This window comes from Lipotes vexillifer, unplaced genomic scaffold, assembly GCF_000442215.2.
Source record: "Lipotes vexillifer unplaced genomic scaffold, Lipotes_vexillifer_v1.1 scaffold982, whole genome shotgun sequence".
NCBI classification, from domain to species: Eukaryota; Metazoa; Chordata; class Mammalia; order Artiodactyla; family Lipotidae; genus Lipotes; species Lipotes vexillifer.
Window position 1 is genome coordinate 2,172,194 of NW_006789467.1, and position 16,207 is coordinate 2,188,400.

General features: G+C 46.7%; 1 protein-coding gene across 3 annotated transcripts in view; it reads right to left on the reverse strand.

Moving 5' to 3' along the window:
- SPECC1 (sperm antigen with calponin homology and coiled-coil domains 1) overlaps positions 1-16,207 on the reverse strand; it is a 186,744-nt gene that overhangs the window by 76,378 nt on the left and 94,159 nt on the right. For all 3 annotated transcript variants that reach the window (XM_007462667.1, XM_007462666.1, XM_007462665.1), the window contains exon 3: positions 7,090-8,663. In XM_007462667.1, coding sequence (XP_007462729.1) covers positions 7,090-8,663 — 1,574 coding nt within the window. The remainder of the gene's footprint in view (positions 1-7,089; positions 8,664-16,207) is intronic.

Consider the following 16,207-nt stretch of genomic DNA (forward strand, 5'->3'; position numbering starts at 1 on the left):
GAATGAAGTTCTGGCTCACGGTACGATGCGGATGAACCTCGAAAACATTATGTCAAGGGAAAGAAGCCAGACGCAAAAGGCCACACACTTCGATTCCATTTAGATGACATGTCCAGATCAGACAAATCTACAGGGACAGAAAATGGAGCAGCCGTGGTTGCCAGGGGCTGGTGGGGAGGGGATACTGAGGAGGTGACGGCTCCCAGGTACAAGGGGATAAATACGCTCTAAAAGTGACTGTGGTGACGGCTGCACAACTCTGAGAATATACTAAACCCCACAGACTTGTACACTTTATATGAATTGTATCTCCATAAAGCTGGCATTAAAAAAAAAATTCTTCAGAGGCTCCCACTGGCTTGAGGGTACAGTTCAAAGCTCTCGACGGGGTCTCCTCCGGGCCCACCGCAGGTGGCCACCGTGCACTCAGCAACTGCAAACCACTTCCTTGATCGGCGGCCGAGAACTTGCTGTTCTCTTCCTGCGACATTCCCGCTGTCCCCGCCCCACCAACACACCTGGGTAACCCTGACTCCCCTCAAGATTCAGGTTATAAATCAAACAAGAGGACGTGTCTTGATGACTCAGCTTTTCGCTGTGAACTTCCCTACTGTGTTTACACGTAAGAAAATTTTTCCTAGTTCATCGAGACCCAACCGGTTGCTTTCTTCAAACCAAAGGGCTTTGGCCCCCATAAGACTACACTGCATTTGAACCCTTAAGGTCTGCTCTCGATGGTTCTTTCTCTCTCCTCTTTATCGTCACGTAACCAGGAAGCAGTGTAAGTCAGGCATTAAGAATAAGAGCTCGGGGGTCAGACCCGACTTTGAATCCTGACCTTCATCAGTTAATTAATTAAGCCTCGTAACTTAATCATTCTCTGCCTCAGTTTCCTCAACGGAAAAAAAAAATAGATAATGACAGTACCTACAGCCTAAAACTACAACAATTAAGTGAGATTAAATGACCTAAAGGCCCGAAGAGTGCCTACTAAAACGGAAGCTGTTATTAAAATACGATAAACTTTTATTTTTTAACATACTGATATAAAATTCTAGCAGCCTCGCTCTCCTAATTCTGTTGCGAGTTTCTCTGACATTCATTCCTTCATTCATTTACTCACTCACTCAACAAGCATTTACCAGGTGCTTAATACATGGAAGAAATGACATGTCACAACTGTACATAGTATGACGGCTTGAGTAACTGTACCATGAGTGTTATTTTGTTGTGTTTGTTTTACATCGAACTTGGTTATTCCAAAATTCCTTCTGCTGACTCTTGGCCCTGTTCTGAGCAGACACCACTGATGGAGAGCCGGGTCTCATTCACTCTGGCCTATGTTTGCACTATTTTTTTTACAATGCTACTCTGCCACGGGAGAGGGAATAGATAGGCTAACTCAGTCTGCACTTTTGTTCTGGAAAAAGAAAAATGGCAACGGAAAACTCAAGGAAGAGGGCAAAAATCTGTATTTCACCGGGGAACCCTCAAGGAGACCTTCAGAAGCCAGGGCTGTGATGCTCCCCGAGGTGTTTCCCAAGATCTCACTGGGGAGGCAAGCGCTGGGGTGGCCAGAGGCTTCAGAGACCAGTCCTGCGGTCAAGTTAAAGAAGAGAATGGCGCTCAGGCCCAACTCAGCACCTCCGAGGTGCCCGGGGCGGGCAAGAGGCCCCATCTCATCCGGGACATGACCACCTGGGTCCACAAGCCCACAGCCCCCCAGAGCTGAGGGTCTCCCTAAAGAAGGGACGCTGCAGTTGAGACCTAAAGCTTAAGACAGGACCTGCAGGGGGAGGAAGAGGGCAGCCACACCTGAGGGCGAGAACTGCGCCCAGGGGGGATAGGGGTGGAGGGAGGGCAGTGAAGGGGCCGAGGCTGGAGGGGAAAGCAGACAAGCAGACGGGTGGGGAAGTGACCACGCGGAGTCCTGCTGGTTGTGGCAACGGCTCACCTACCCAGGGGCCACTCCCCCTTCTTTTCTTACTTAGATCACCCATTTATTCAGGAATCAGGCTACGATCCTGTGATTTCAGGGAAGGTGACCAAGGGAGGGTGTGTGACCCAGTTCTGACCAGGTATAAAGGGAGGGCTGCTGAGGGGCTCCCAGGGAAAGTTCTTCCCATGGGACTGAGAGCCTCCTGCCTGCAGGGACCGTGGGGACCAGACGCTGAAGAGGTTGCGCTCACCTGCACCCCAGGCAGGAGGGCTGAGAGGGTCACAGAGCCGCCAGCCTGGAGCCGTGACGTTACCCGGCCTGGACCCCAGGCTCTGGGTTACGGAGTAGAGCGCGCATCTGCCGGCTCGGGCACCGACACCAGGGGTCTGTTTCTCACAGCCCAAAGCGTCACCTGGGTACCCTCATGGACCACCAGCTATTTAAGCCAGGGTCCAGGTCCCTCCAGTCCTGGCAGGGTCCTATTCTCAGTCACGGAGACAGGATCACCCACTTGGCCACGCCACCCTCTCGAATTCTGCTTTTGCCGTTTGTGGCCAGTAGCTACCCTAATTATTCTGCCTTCGTGACCAACGCTGGTCGCACGATGATCATGTCACCTCTAGTTTCCCCCGACCACTCACAGCAAGTGTTTCTTTACGATCCCCTTACTCCTCGGGAAAAAACACCTGAGTTTTTGCAGAAAGAACTGAATTTCAAAGGATACCACCTATAAGCTTTCAACCTCAGGAGGGGAAAAACATCAGTGTTTTCTCTGAAAACGTCTAGGTTCAAAGACTTATATAAACTCTCTAGCTTGACATCAAGATCCCAAATGAATGAAAACTTGAAAGTCAAAAAAAATGTAAACCTGGGTTGCATTATATTCTGGAAACAATGATGTGGTCCAACTCCACGCCCCTGGCTGGCTGGGGCAGGCACGTGTGCGATCGCAGGAGGCCGAGACCTCAGGATTTTGTGGATATCAGCCCCTCCCTCAAAGCTGTTCAGAGGTAGGTTACATACTCACACAGAAAGCTGCCAGCAAAGTTATATAGTGGGTGTCACAGAAGCTCAAAGAATGAAGACATTAGCTGAAGACAAAGAAATGAGAGGAAGAGAAAGCCTACAAAAACATTCACACCATTAACAAACACACCCGCCAACTGTCCACTCACTGTATGAGGAACTGACACACACGCACCCCACCCCTCGCCCCGTACCAAAAAAAAGTACCTTTTAAGGCCTTTCCGAGGCTCTTCTAACAGTATCTGAGTCACTTAAGTAACTTATCTAAACTGGAGACTTCTATAGATTTACTAAGTCTAAAAGGTCACAGAATGGTTTGGCATTGCCTTTCCTCTCTGTAAATAGGTTATTTTGTTCTTTTCTCACAATATTCACCTTCTGCCAAGAATTAGGGTGGACGGATGCAGGGCTCAAGGGCAAGAGCTGTTCAGCACCACGCAGTCTGCTTGGTGACAAAGAGGACAGCCACCCTGGCATCTGCTTAAGGAGGTTACATTTGAAAGTTCTATGCAAAGCGTCCAGTGAAGCAGCTGAGAACTGGAGACTTAGAATTTGCCCAGGGATGCAAAAGTGGCTTAACACCAGACTGCCTTAGAAAGTCTGTTACCCTAACCTACCTCATTCACACGTTAAAGGAGAAAACTCATTATGATTATATAAAAACTGTAAGATTTTAGTAGATGTACAAGATCTACTGCATAGATCTTACAGATGTCTAAGATCTACAGTAGATACAGAAAAATTCAATCCCCATCCTTTTTTTAAAAACAAGCAATGAAGTTAAAACACTAATTCTTCGCAGAATACTTGCATAACTCAATAAAAGGTACATAGCCAATGCCTACCATGGATATCCTTCATGATGAAATGCTGAAAGCACTCCCTTTAAATCAAGAACAAGGCCAGGATCCCTCTACCATCACGCTTCTACTGTACACTTGGAAGGGGCCCATGGTCACCAAATTAACCATCAGCTGAGTCAGGAGGACCTAAGCGTTCCAGCTGGTCCAGCATTTATATCCTCATTAGGGTTTTGTGCTAAAAGTGCCCTGGTTTCCTTTGGGGCAAGAATCCCTACGTCTTACCATCTAAATTCACCGTTGCTGGTGGGTCAGTTAATATGCTTCGGTGGGGCTACAATAAGCTATTAGTCAGGCGAGGAGATCTGGGGTTTACTTTCCTACGTAACAGAAAAGGGCATGAAGATTAGAAGTTACAACTTCTCTGTGTACAAGCACAAAATCACAGACCTAAGATCTCAATCTGTGACATCATGCCTCACACCTTTTACCTCCAACTCATATCAAAATACTAGCTAGGACCTTTTTCATCCTACTGTCAAGTATGTGATCATTCTAATCAGCAAGCAATTAATAAAGATATGGAATATATGAATAATATAATAAACAGCTTGATTTAAAGCATATATGTTAAAAAATGCTTTTTCTTTCTCTCCAAATTAGACTCCATTTATCCTAGAAAATTCTAGACTTTACTGTCTTCATTTAGCCAAAGCTATAATAAGGGGCAAATTCATAGCTTTAAATACTTATACTATCAACCAAGAAAGGATAAATAAACTTAAATGAACAAAGAATTCTACTCAAGAAACTAAGAAGAAACCAAAGAAATATAGAAAAGGCAGGATGAAAGAACTGATAAAGATAAAAGTAGAAACAAATTAATCAGAAACAGATTAATAGGAGAATTGATAAACTAATCCAACTGGGTCTTTGTGTTCACAGAATGTGGAGTGACATACTCTATCCTCCTGAATTGGAAGATTAAATATTGTAATTATGCCAGCTCAAGTTTGTATGCATGTCAAAGTGTGCTTAACCTAGGAAAATGTCTGAAAAGACAAAGAGTAAAAACGTTAGCGGCATTTTTTTCCTCCAAGTAGTGAGATTAAAGGTAATATTTATTTTCTTCTTAAAACTTTTCTGTATTTTCTAAACCTTCTGTGGTGAATATACAACTTTTTGATCAGAAAAATAAGCTATTGTCTTAAGATGCCAAATTATTTCTCGCTGACACACGTATTTAATGTAATGCCAATGGAAATAACAAAGAGACAGATGAAGGACTGAGGGAGGACTTGCAAGAAAGTTGCCTGGGAGATCAAACATTCTGCAACAGAATAACAGAGGGGGGATTATTCCAGAGACGAAATCTCAATGCAAAGCTACAAATTACCAACCAACAGTTCACATGGGCACCTGGCTAGTACCTGTCAAGGGTACTGCTTCCACACTTTCAATAAAATGCTGTGCATTCAGAACACCATGATAAAAACTTCTAACACCGCCCACCACTCAGATCGGCCCAATGCCAGAATCAGGTTCAACTGTCAATCAGTGACAATTCTTAAGGCAGATGAAGCAGGAAAGAGAAATCTCCCTGGGGGTTCAGGGCAAATTTGTTTCTTAAAAGAGTGACAGGCTCTGACATAAGGTGGGAAGATGTTTTCAAGCTCTCTCACCAAGGGACCCCTAAACCACAGACCCAGAGCTTAGAGGAAACAGGAAATTGGAAGCCGCCTGTCCACACTTTTCCAGCACTGCTCTGTGGGTGGGCAGAATATCACACAATCGGGCTTCCCTGGTGGCACAGTGGTTGAGAATCCATCTGCCAATGCAGGGGACACGGGTTCGAGCCCTGGTCCGGGAAGATCCCTCATGCCGCAGAGCAACCGAGCCCGTGTGCCACAACTACTGAGCCTGAGCTCTAGAGCCTGCGAGCCACAACTACTGAGCCCGCATGCCACAACTGCTGAAGCCCATGTGCCTAGAGCCTGTGCTCCACCACAGGAGACGGCACCGCAATGAGAGGCCCACGCACTGCAGGAAAGATTAGCCCCCGCTCGCCACAACTAGAGAAAGCCCACGCGCAGCAACGAAGACACAATGCAGCCAAAAATGAATAAATAAATAAATTCATAAAAAAAAAAAAAAAAAAAAAAAATCAAAAAAAAAAAAAAAAAAAAAGAATATCACACAATCACCAGCAATCTTCACCACAGAACAAAGGTCCAGACTGATTAAAGGATTATTTTTAAAAATGAAGGTGGTGATCATTTATTCAATCCTGGGTTGGGGAAGATCTTTCCAAGTAAAAAGGGGAAGGGTCAAAGAAGAAATGAACACCAGATCTGAATGACCCAACAACTTGATACCAAGTGTTGGCTACGGGTCAGGGAATCCCTCTGCTGGTGGGAGCACACCTGTGTCACACTCCTGGCGGCCAATCTGGCCAAATGCATTCAAAGTCCTTAAAACAGTCATACTCTGACACAGTAAGTCAATGAGTAGGAATTTTTCCTAAGACAGAGAGATAAAAAATGATTTACACTATTGAAAGACTGGAGAAGGACAAAGAGCACTATCTGGTCTTCAACATCATGTTTCAAAAAATAGTTAATGATAACAGTTAATAGTTATTAACTATTAAACAGTTAATAGTTAATGAATAGTTAATGATTAACTAATAGTTAATAACACGCTCAGGAAACATCAGATTTTTAAAAACTTAATATACACAGGATGACTCTAAAAAAAATTTGTTTTAACTTGTGGGGCGCACACACACACACACACACACACACACACACACACACACACCTGGAAGAAAACACCAAAATAGTGGTTATAGCATTACTTGGTGGGGAAACTTGGGGTGGTTTTAATTTTCTGTTCCTAGGTGCCCAAAGCATGGTATCCGAGAGACCTGGATGCCTCTCACTCATTCCTTCAAGACTCAGCTTACTGCCACCTCTTCCAGCAAGTCCTCCGGCACTACTACCTCCTTTATCCACGTTATTCTAGGTGTTCCTCTGGGCACTGGACTCCGGGCTGTCCTCTGTGGTGCTCTTTATCCCCGCATCACCTTTATCCCTGCATCAGACTCACTATATCCCCACTACAACATTCAACTGCTGCAGCCAGAAACTGGGGTGTCTCGTTTCTGCATCCCCAGTCTGTCTGGACTCTGACAGGTCTTCAGGCTAGAATGCTGGACTATGAATGAAATTGAGTGCCTGATTCTCTGTGCCGTGGGCCTCTAAAGGCCGAGGAGGGCTGCGCTGGCAAGGATGAGCAAACGCTGGCAGAGGGAACGCCCCTTACCGTGGACAGCAGGCTTGAGACACGCTTAGCCTCGCCACGTGCCTTCAGCAGTTCCTGTCTGAGCTCCGCGCAGGACTGTTCCAGCTGGTCCTTCTCGGCTCGGGCTGCTGTCAACATTTCCTGAGCATCACAGCCCTCGGCCGTGTGCCCCGGGGGGCTGGTCTCTACGGCTTTCGGCTTCTCATTCTCCAGGTGCGCCTGCAGAGACCCGTTCTCCACCTTGAGCCCTTCCAAGGGAACCCGACACTCCTCCAGGGTCTCGGCCACGGCCCCGCTGTCGCGCTGGTCCGGCTCCAGGAAGGCGGTCCGTTCCCCGCTGTCCTCCTTCAGGAGCCGGACCGTCTCCAGAGCCCCCCGGTCCTCCCCCTCCTTCCTCGGACGGCAGGTCAGCTGCTGCTGCATGTTGAGCAGCTTCTCCCGCTCGAAGCGGCCCTGCCCCAGGATCTCCGTGCAATTCTGCTCCAGCTCCAGGATTTTTCCTTCCTGGGTGCTGAGCTCCCCACTCTTGACTCGCTCCTGCAGGAGGGTCATCAACTTCTCGTTCTCCTGACTCAGCTGCTCCGCCCTCTCCCGATGCTGATGAAAGGACGCTTCCAGGAGCGTCTTCTCGTCCGTCAGCTTCTCGTTTTCGGCCGTCAGCTCCTGCACCATCTGCTGCTGGTCCGACAGCTCCTGCAGCGTGGCCTGCAGCTCCTCGGCGGTGCTGTGGTGGCTTTCTTCCATCCTGTGGATCTTCTCCGTCAGGGACGCCAGGGACAGCTCGCGCGCAGCGTGCGGGGAGCTGCCGGCCGCTGAGCGCTTGGAGCTCTTGACGAGGCTCCCGGCGGGGGACGGGGGCCCCGGGGGGGCGTCCGCTGGGACGTGCTCGAAGTCGGAGGCGTCCGGGGACAAGGAAGCCTTGGTGACGTCGCTGCTCGAAGAGCCCGACGTCCGCAACACACCTTCGTGTGGGCTTCTTTTACACGCGTCGATTTCGCCCGACAACTCATTTCCCATCAGGCTCCCGGAGCCGGACTCCTGAGTCACCGACGTCCTGCAGCTGCTGCCCGCCGTGTGACTCGTTCCCCGCTCTGAATCTGGGGAGTGCTCAAAAGCAGTCAGTGTCTCCTTCAGGGCCCGGTTCTCCGCCTCCAGCTCGGCGAGCTCTTTCCGGAAGTGCTCGTTCTTCTCGAGGGCTCTGATCAAAGGCTCCGAGTCACCCGGCAAGACTGACGCTCCGCCCACACTTGGGTCCGAAGCGTCAGCCCCTTCGGTGTTCTGAGTCCACTTCTCCATCCATGTCTTGAGTTCACTTCGGAGCCTGTTAATTTCACCATCTTTCTCTTTGGCTTCTGCCAAGAGTTCCCGAACCTGGCACTCGAGCGCGGCCTTCTCTGCGTCTTCGTGCTCCGGCCTGGGTCTCGTGGGAGTGGCCCGCACGTGCTTGGTGGGGGTGGGCGTGCTGGAAGAGGTGGGGCTGGCTACCGCCTTCCTGGAGTTGGAGGGACCGCGTGGCACCGTTCTCTCTCTCGAGACAGCTACCGCGAGTTCTCGAGGGGTGGGAATGCCTGTCCGCTTGGCTGCTGCCACAGCCCCTGAAGAGAGAAGGAGAAACAAGTGAAACCCAGCAAGCGCCTGTATAAACAACTCCAACTACAGGGCACGGTGAGCCAGGGCGGCTGTTGCCTCCCTCCATCCCCCTCCCCTAGGGAGCCACCCGGCTCTGACTGGGGTTTCTGTACCTGTACTTTGGCAGGGAGCTGACTACAAGCTGAGCTACTCAGCATAACCCCATCCCCAGCCATGGCTGCTGGTTCAAGTCACGGCACGAGCCCCCCAGTCAAGGTCAATGAGACACAAGGAGACGCTTCCTGGGCGAGTTTCTAAAACATACTGGACACGGGTGAGCAATCGTGTGAAGTCTGGCGATGGCTGGCAACCACCATCACAAGAGGAAGGTGAGGATACAGGGTAGAAAGAAGGAAAGCGAGCTCCCAGTGGGCTGTGGAGCTGTGCACCAGTCACCCTGAGGCTGGCCCTACCCCTAGCCTTCCAATTACACAAGCCAGCAGTCACCCTCCATAAGTCACCCTGAACTGGCTTTTCTGTAACTTGCAACAGAACACATCTGAACCGAGAGTCCTGGCAACTAAACAAAATTCAGGATTGTTGTGAATTCCTAAATAAACACTCAAAAAAAAATTATCATTAACATATTTTGACTGGGCACAAATCTGATGAAGCAATTATAAGACCCAAATAATACTAAGGAGACACTGATCTGATTCAATGACCTATTATTTTTTTTTAACATCTTTATTGAGGTATAATTGCTTTACAAGACCTATTATTTTTAACCTAAGTGTGAATGCTGTGTGCATTTATATTCATAGAGAAACGAGAACCAACAGGATAAGGGCCCAGTACGTTCATCTATGGTATGGTTTTCAACGCCAAACGGATTTATATAGCATGGAAATGATTCAGGATTTAGAATACTTAAACAATGGGAAATGTAAGGTATGGAGCTGTTTGTTATTTCTCCCTGTACCACCATCGTTATTTTGTAGTCTTCATCTATATACTACGTTTTTAATTTTCACTTATACTATTTACTCTAGACAATGTCAAAAAAAATTTCTAGGGGTGAAAACCCAGACATCGATCTCCTAAATGCTCTAGAAATAAAACCCCCTTGGAGGTTAAAGTATGAAATGAAAAATCTGGACCTGTTTTACAAACTCAAAAGACATTTGATGAATCACAGCCGATCGCAGTAACTTATACATTTGCACCGTGGGTTGGAGGCCTCTGCTGTGTAGGGAGGGTTGGGAGCAGGGACGTGCCCACAGGCTGGCAGAGGCCTCGATCTTCTGAGGCAGAAGCAGAAACCACTGTGGCGAAACAGCTCTGAACCCACTGCCAAGACAGCTACTGAGACATGAGCAGCTGCATCTCCCAGCATCTCAGAATCCAAGGGGATGAAGTGGAGGCGGGTGGCGTCCTCTGCTAAGTGTCCGACGGCTGAGTGCTTTGAAAACTTTGACATGATAAAGGCTAAACTGTCATATTCATATACTGGAAAGCTATGGTTTTTAAGTTAACTTTTCCAAATTAAGTTACCAGAAAGCTAAGAGCACGATAATGCACATGTAATGCCATGTAGGTGTCCAGATGCCTCACTTGCCATCATGCTAGACAGTGATGAAGAAAAGATGTATTTAATTATTCTTGTAAAATGAAGATTAAAACCACTAAGCAATAAAACATTTTAGTAACACCAGCCCTCTGGAGTGAAGTAATCTTGGCAAGGACCATAATGAAAACTGGAGGGTAACTAAAGTTTCAACATAATTATAGTCAGAACAGGCAAAGCTGAGAGTCCAGGACTGACTGTCATAGAGGCGTCTTCCATTCCTAATAACGCCACTAAAAGTAAGGCTCCTTTTCAGCTATTTGTTGGTTTGGGAAGAACGACAGAGGACCATAGACCAACCCGGGCATCATTCCCAGCTACAGCTTCAGTCCTTCCTTTTGCCAACAAATCTTGGTCTGTTCGTCACTTGGTGTTACTTATGCCTTATCTAAACCACTAGGAATTTGCTTACATCAAACCAAAGTACATTAATGAAATGCATCCAGTTGTAGATTATGAAGCACACAGTCCAGCTATACTTTTAACACATCTGCTCCTTTTTCCGTTCTTGCCACTTCATCCCCGGAAGATCAGTATAATTTTCCCCCTGATCTTCTGAAAGCCTCTTCCCATCTCTGGACACATCTTTTCAGAAACTGTAATGAGCCAAGGTTAAGTTGAGAGGGTTGCTAAAATTCATCATCAGACCAAACTAAGGTGGGTGTCACTCCCCCACCTGTGCTCAGACACCCCGGCACTGTCACTGGCAGGGGGGCGGTGCCCCAGCTTATGATGTCATCCACCAGAAGGGTTCCTCTTCTCAGTTTTCCTTCAAGTACTGAGTTCAGAAGGTTCACCACGGAACCATCCATCCTGGGCACGCTCCCTCGCACAGGACAGCGGGGCAGGGCGACAGAAAGCGTGGCGGGAAGCCTGGGTCCAGGGACAGGGCCCGGCTCAGCTGGCGCCCTGAACCTTTCGTCTTCTTCCCCTCCTCACACCAGAGCACGGCTTACTCCTACCGAGGCTGGTGGTCCAACGGCAAGAAGTTAAAATAAAAGCAAGCTCCACCTAATGTGATAATTTTTTAAACCGCGTGTGACTGTCACATTTCACAATGCCAAATGAAAAATTGTATTAGACTGTGGTTGATCACAGGTGCATCCAACTACGTACCACAGAGACATACACGAGAAAGGAAGAGAGAACACAGAACAGGAGAGTGTTAAGCTGGTCGGACTGTGAGTAATTTTCCTGTTTCTTTTTATAGTTACATTTATGCAATAAAGAAAAAAAAGAGGAGGGAAAAATCCTATCATGCCAACACACAGAGAGAGAAGGGGGTGGGAAAAATTAATCTTTCCAGAGAACAAAAAGCACGTTGTACATAACAATAGCGCGATCATTTCAATCATCGACCAGGTTTTCAGAAGTGATTCGCAGGAGCTGAAGATATAATAGTTTCAGTCCCTCTCTGACTTCCTCATCTTACCTAAAGAACATGCTACTGGGGCTGTTCTAACGTGCACGGGTGAGGGAAACGGCGGCATTCTGAAGTAAATGATTAACCTTTGGTTTATGCACCAAGGATTCGAGGACCTGCTCTACAGGAGATACATGTGGCTCACATCGTCACACACCTGTTGCCCTGCCTCCTAAACACAAGGGGACTCACTCGTTCTGTGTCTAAAAATCTAAACTACTAGGTTAGTCTTTACTGTTAAGTCTTTTTTTTTTTTTTTTAAAGCATTGACTAATTTAATCCTCACATCCACGGTGGCATTGGTACTTTTTTGTTTTTTTAATTAATTTATTTATTTTTGCTGTGTTGGGTCTTCTTTTCTGTGCGAGGGCTTTCTCTAGTTGCGGCGAGCGGGGCCCACTCTTCATCGCAGTACGCGGGCCTCTCACTATCGCGACCTCTCTTGTTGCGGAGCACAGGCTCCAGACGCACAGGCTCAGCAGTTGTGGCTCAAGGGCCCAGCTGCTCCGCGGCATGTGGGATCTTCCTGGACCAGGGCTCGAACCCGCGTCCCCTGCATTGGCAGGCGGACTCTCAACCACTGCGCCACCAGGGAAGCCCCTACTGTTAAGTCTTCATAACCTTTTTCTCGGAAAGTTCCAATAATCTCTTCACCATCAAATCTAATCTCCCCGGGGCTCCTTGTCCCGCTCCGCTCTTGGCCGGCGGCTCACTTTTGAGAATCTTCACTCTTTTTATTCACGTTTGACACTGGCACCAAACGTTTTTCAGGTTCTCCCGTTCAAGGAACCTTGAAAACGTATTTAAAACTTCCCTCCCCCTTTCTTTTTGTAACCAACCAGTCGATCACTCAAACGTATTAACTGGTTTTGGAAAAGTCTCCATATTTTTCCTTTCCCTTCAGTATTGAACCTAGGCCAGGTCCTTGGGATGTTCCGTTGAAATTTCTGAAACGTTCTCACAGGGCTTCCTGATTCCAGCCCCTCCCACCTCTGAGATGTTCTGGATCAATAACCTTTAAATAACTCATTTTTCTGTTCCAGAATCTGTAGGTATTTCCTCTCGTCTGCTGCATCAACGTCAAACCTCTTCCCCCCCCCCACCGTGGCTTCAAGGTCACTCCAAGGTCATGCGTAATCTCTAAGCACACAGCCAACCAACGATACTCACTACTTGGGTGTTTCTGCTCTCCACCACCCCCACTGAGCTCCAGCCAGTGTCCCCAGTACACATGTGACTTGTGGTATCATCCTCTTTCCACTGGATAATTCGGACTGGCATTTAAACACACTTAATTCTCTTTAATTTAAAAGATACATGCACCCCTATGTTCACAGCAGCACTATTTACAACAGCCAAGACATGGAAACAACCTAAGTGTCCAGTGACGAATGAATGGATAAAGAAGATGTGAGATACACACACACACACACACACACACACACACACACACACACACACACTGGAATACCAGTCATAAAAAAGAATGAAATAATGCTATCTGAAACAACATGCATAGACCTAGAGATTATCATACTAAGTGAAGTAAGCCAGATAGAGAAAGAGAACTATCATACGATATCCCTTATATGTGGAATCTTTTAAAAATGATACAAATGAACTTCTTTACAAAACAGAAACAGACTCATAGACATAGAAAACAAACTTATGGTTAGCAGGGGGAAAAGGGGAGAGAGGGATAAATTAGGAGTTTGGGATTAACAGATACACACCACTGTATATAAAACAGATAAATAGGGACTTCCCTGGTGGCGCAGTGGTTAACAATCCGCCTGCCAATGTAGGGAACACGGGTTTGAGCCCTGGTCCAGGAAGATCCCACATGCCGCAGAGCTACTAAGCCTGTTCACCACAACTACTCAGCCAGTGCTCTAGAGCCCGTGTGCCACAACTACTGAAGACCGAGCGCTTAGAGCCTGTGCTCTATAACAAGAGAAGCCACCGCAATGAGAAGCCCGTTCACCGCAATGAAGAGTAGCCCCTGCTCACTGCAACTAGAGAAAGCCCACACGCAGCAACGAAGACCCAATGCAGCCAAAAATAAATAAATAAATTTATTAAAAAAGAAAAAAAGGGCTTCCCGGGTGGCGCAGTGGTTGAGGGTCCGCCTGCCAATGCAGGGGACATGGGTTTGTGCCCCGGTCCGGGAAGATCCCACATGCCGCAGAGCGGCTGGGCCCGTGAACCATGGCCACAGAGACTGCGCGTCCGAAGCCTGTGCTCCGCAACGGGAGAGGCCACAACAGTGAGAGGCCCACGTACCGCAAAAAAAAAAAAAAAAAAGGGAAAAAAAAAACAGGTAAATAACAAGGACCTACTGTAGAGCACAGGGAACTATACTCAATATCCTGTAATAACCTATAATGGAAAAGAATCTGAAAAAGAATAGATAAATATATATGTATAACCAAATCACTTTGTTGTATACCTGAAACTAACGCAACACTTTAAATCAACTATACAATAAAATTTAAAATTTTTTAAAAGAATAAAAAAAGAAAAGAATATCTGAATCCACATCTTCCTCCAGCTCAGCTCTGACCTGCCCCTCCCCCTCCCAGCAGAATCCTGCCCCAAGCTGTGTTTACTGGTTGTCTTCACTTCTACCCCCATATCCCCTCCTCTGCCCACTCCCATTACTCAACCAAATGTCAGTTCATCAGTGACCTCCACTGCAATGGGCGTTTCCAATCCTCTCAGCAGGGCGGGAACAATACCTCCCTTTTTGACACATGCCTCCGATGTCACACGCTGACCTAGCTCTCTCTGACCTCCACAGCCACCCCCCTGTCTGGTTCCTCCCCCTCCCCACTCTCTGCAGGCTGGAATTCCTCAGATCTCGGTCCTGGGCCTTTTCCCTTCTCTTATTACAAATATTTTCTTGGTGCTTCTACTCAGTGCCATGATTTTAAATATCACCTACATACTGATGACTGATGACTTCTACATCCCTTCTCTCATAGCGTCCGCTCCTCTGAGCAACATCTGAATATCAAACAACTTGATAAGCATAATTGAATTACCACAAAAATACCTCAAACTAGATAAAAGGGAGAAAGGAAGGCTAGGAAAGTGTGAACAGAATGGGCAAAGGCCCTGGAGTGGGCGCGGAGGGTGAGGTAGAAGGCTAACTGGCAGAAGGCACTCAGGGAAGGTCTTGTCATTGAGATTCAAGGTGACGCACATCCACTAAAACAAGGCCAGGATGCTATGGAAAAGGAACAGAGATAAAACAAGAAGAAGCTCTCAGAAAACTTAAATATGTTTGTCCAATTAAAAGATTCAATGGAAGGAATGGAATGCAAAATCAAGGAACTCTCTCAATGTGTACAAGAGAATCGAAACAAGATGGAAACAGAAAAGATAAACACAGAGGGCCAATCCAGACAAATAATCAATAGAAGTTCCAGAACTATAGATCAGTGGGAACAGAGTGGAAGAGATAATCAAAGAGCGGACACAAGACAATTCCCCAAAGTTGAAGAACGTGAGTCTCCAGAATTCGTGTCAGGCAAAACAAATGAAAAAAAGATCTACATGGAGATAGATAAATCTCATGCCTGAAAGTTTAGGGAAGGGGTGTGAACTGAGAATGAGACTGGCCATCATCATGTATAGGCAATACTGAATGCTAGAAGGCAACAAAGTAAACGCCTTCAGAGTTCTGTAGGAAAATGATTTTCAACCTAGAATTCTATACCCAATCTAACTATAAATCAATCAGAGAGGTGGAAAACACGTTTCGAAACACGCAAAGTCTCGGAAAATTAAATTGTGAACACCCTTTCTGAGGAAGTCCTTTGAGGATGTGCTCCAGGAAAACAAGGAAACAAATCACAGAGAAAAGGAGGAGTGATCCAGGAAGCACGGCCCTATCAGAGGAAAGCAGTCAAGGGAAGTCCAAGGTGGTATCCATGGAGCAAGTCTGGAGAACAAGCCCAAGCTGGGTCAGAGGACAAAGTGCCTAAGAAGGGAATTTCTTTAACAGAACACCTCATCGGATGATGAGTACGGGGGGTGGTGGGGAATGAGGGTATAATAAACATGGTGAACAAAACAGAAACCCCATAAAAACAAGAAGCCACATAAGAAAGGTAACAAAATCATAGCACATGACTTCACTCTGCAAGGAAGACTGTCTATGTAGTCATAATAACATTAATACCACTTAAATTGACACAAAAAGTAGGAAAGAGTATTTTATAGAACATTTGAATATTATCATCCTTGTCAGCCAAAAAAGTTAAAGTACAGATGAAAGAAACTGGGAGGTAGAAGGTGGAGAGAGCTGGCAGAAAGGGGCAGAGACAATAATATCCACCCTCATCTTACAAACGGAGAGTCAAAGATACTAAATACAGTCGACAAAACAAGAAAACAAGATGAAATACATTATTAAAATAAAAGAGGTAACCACGAAAGGAACTAAAAATAGTGATATTATGACACTGGGAGGAGGTGAAATGTTATGAGTTAAATCCTCATCTATCACAGCAGGA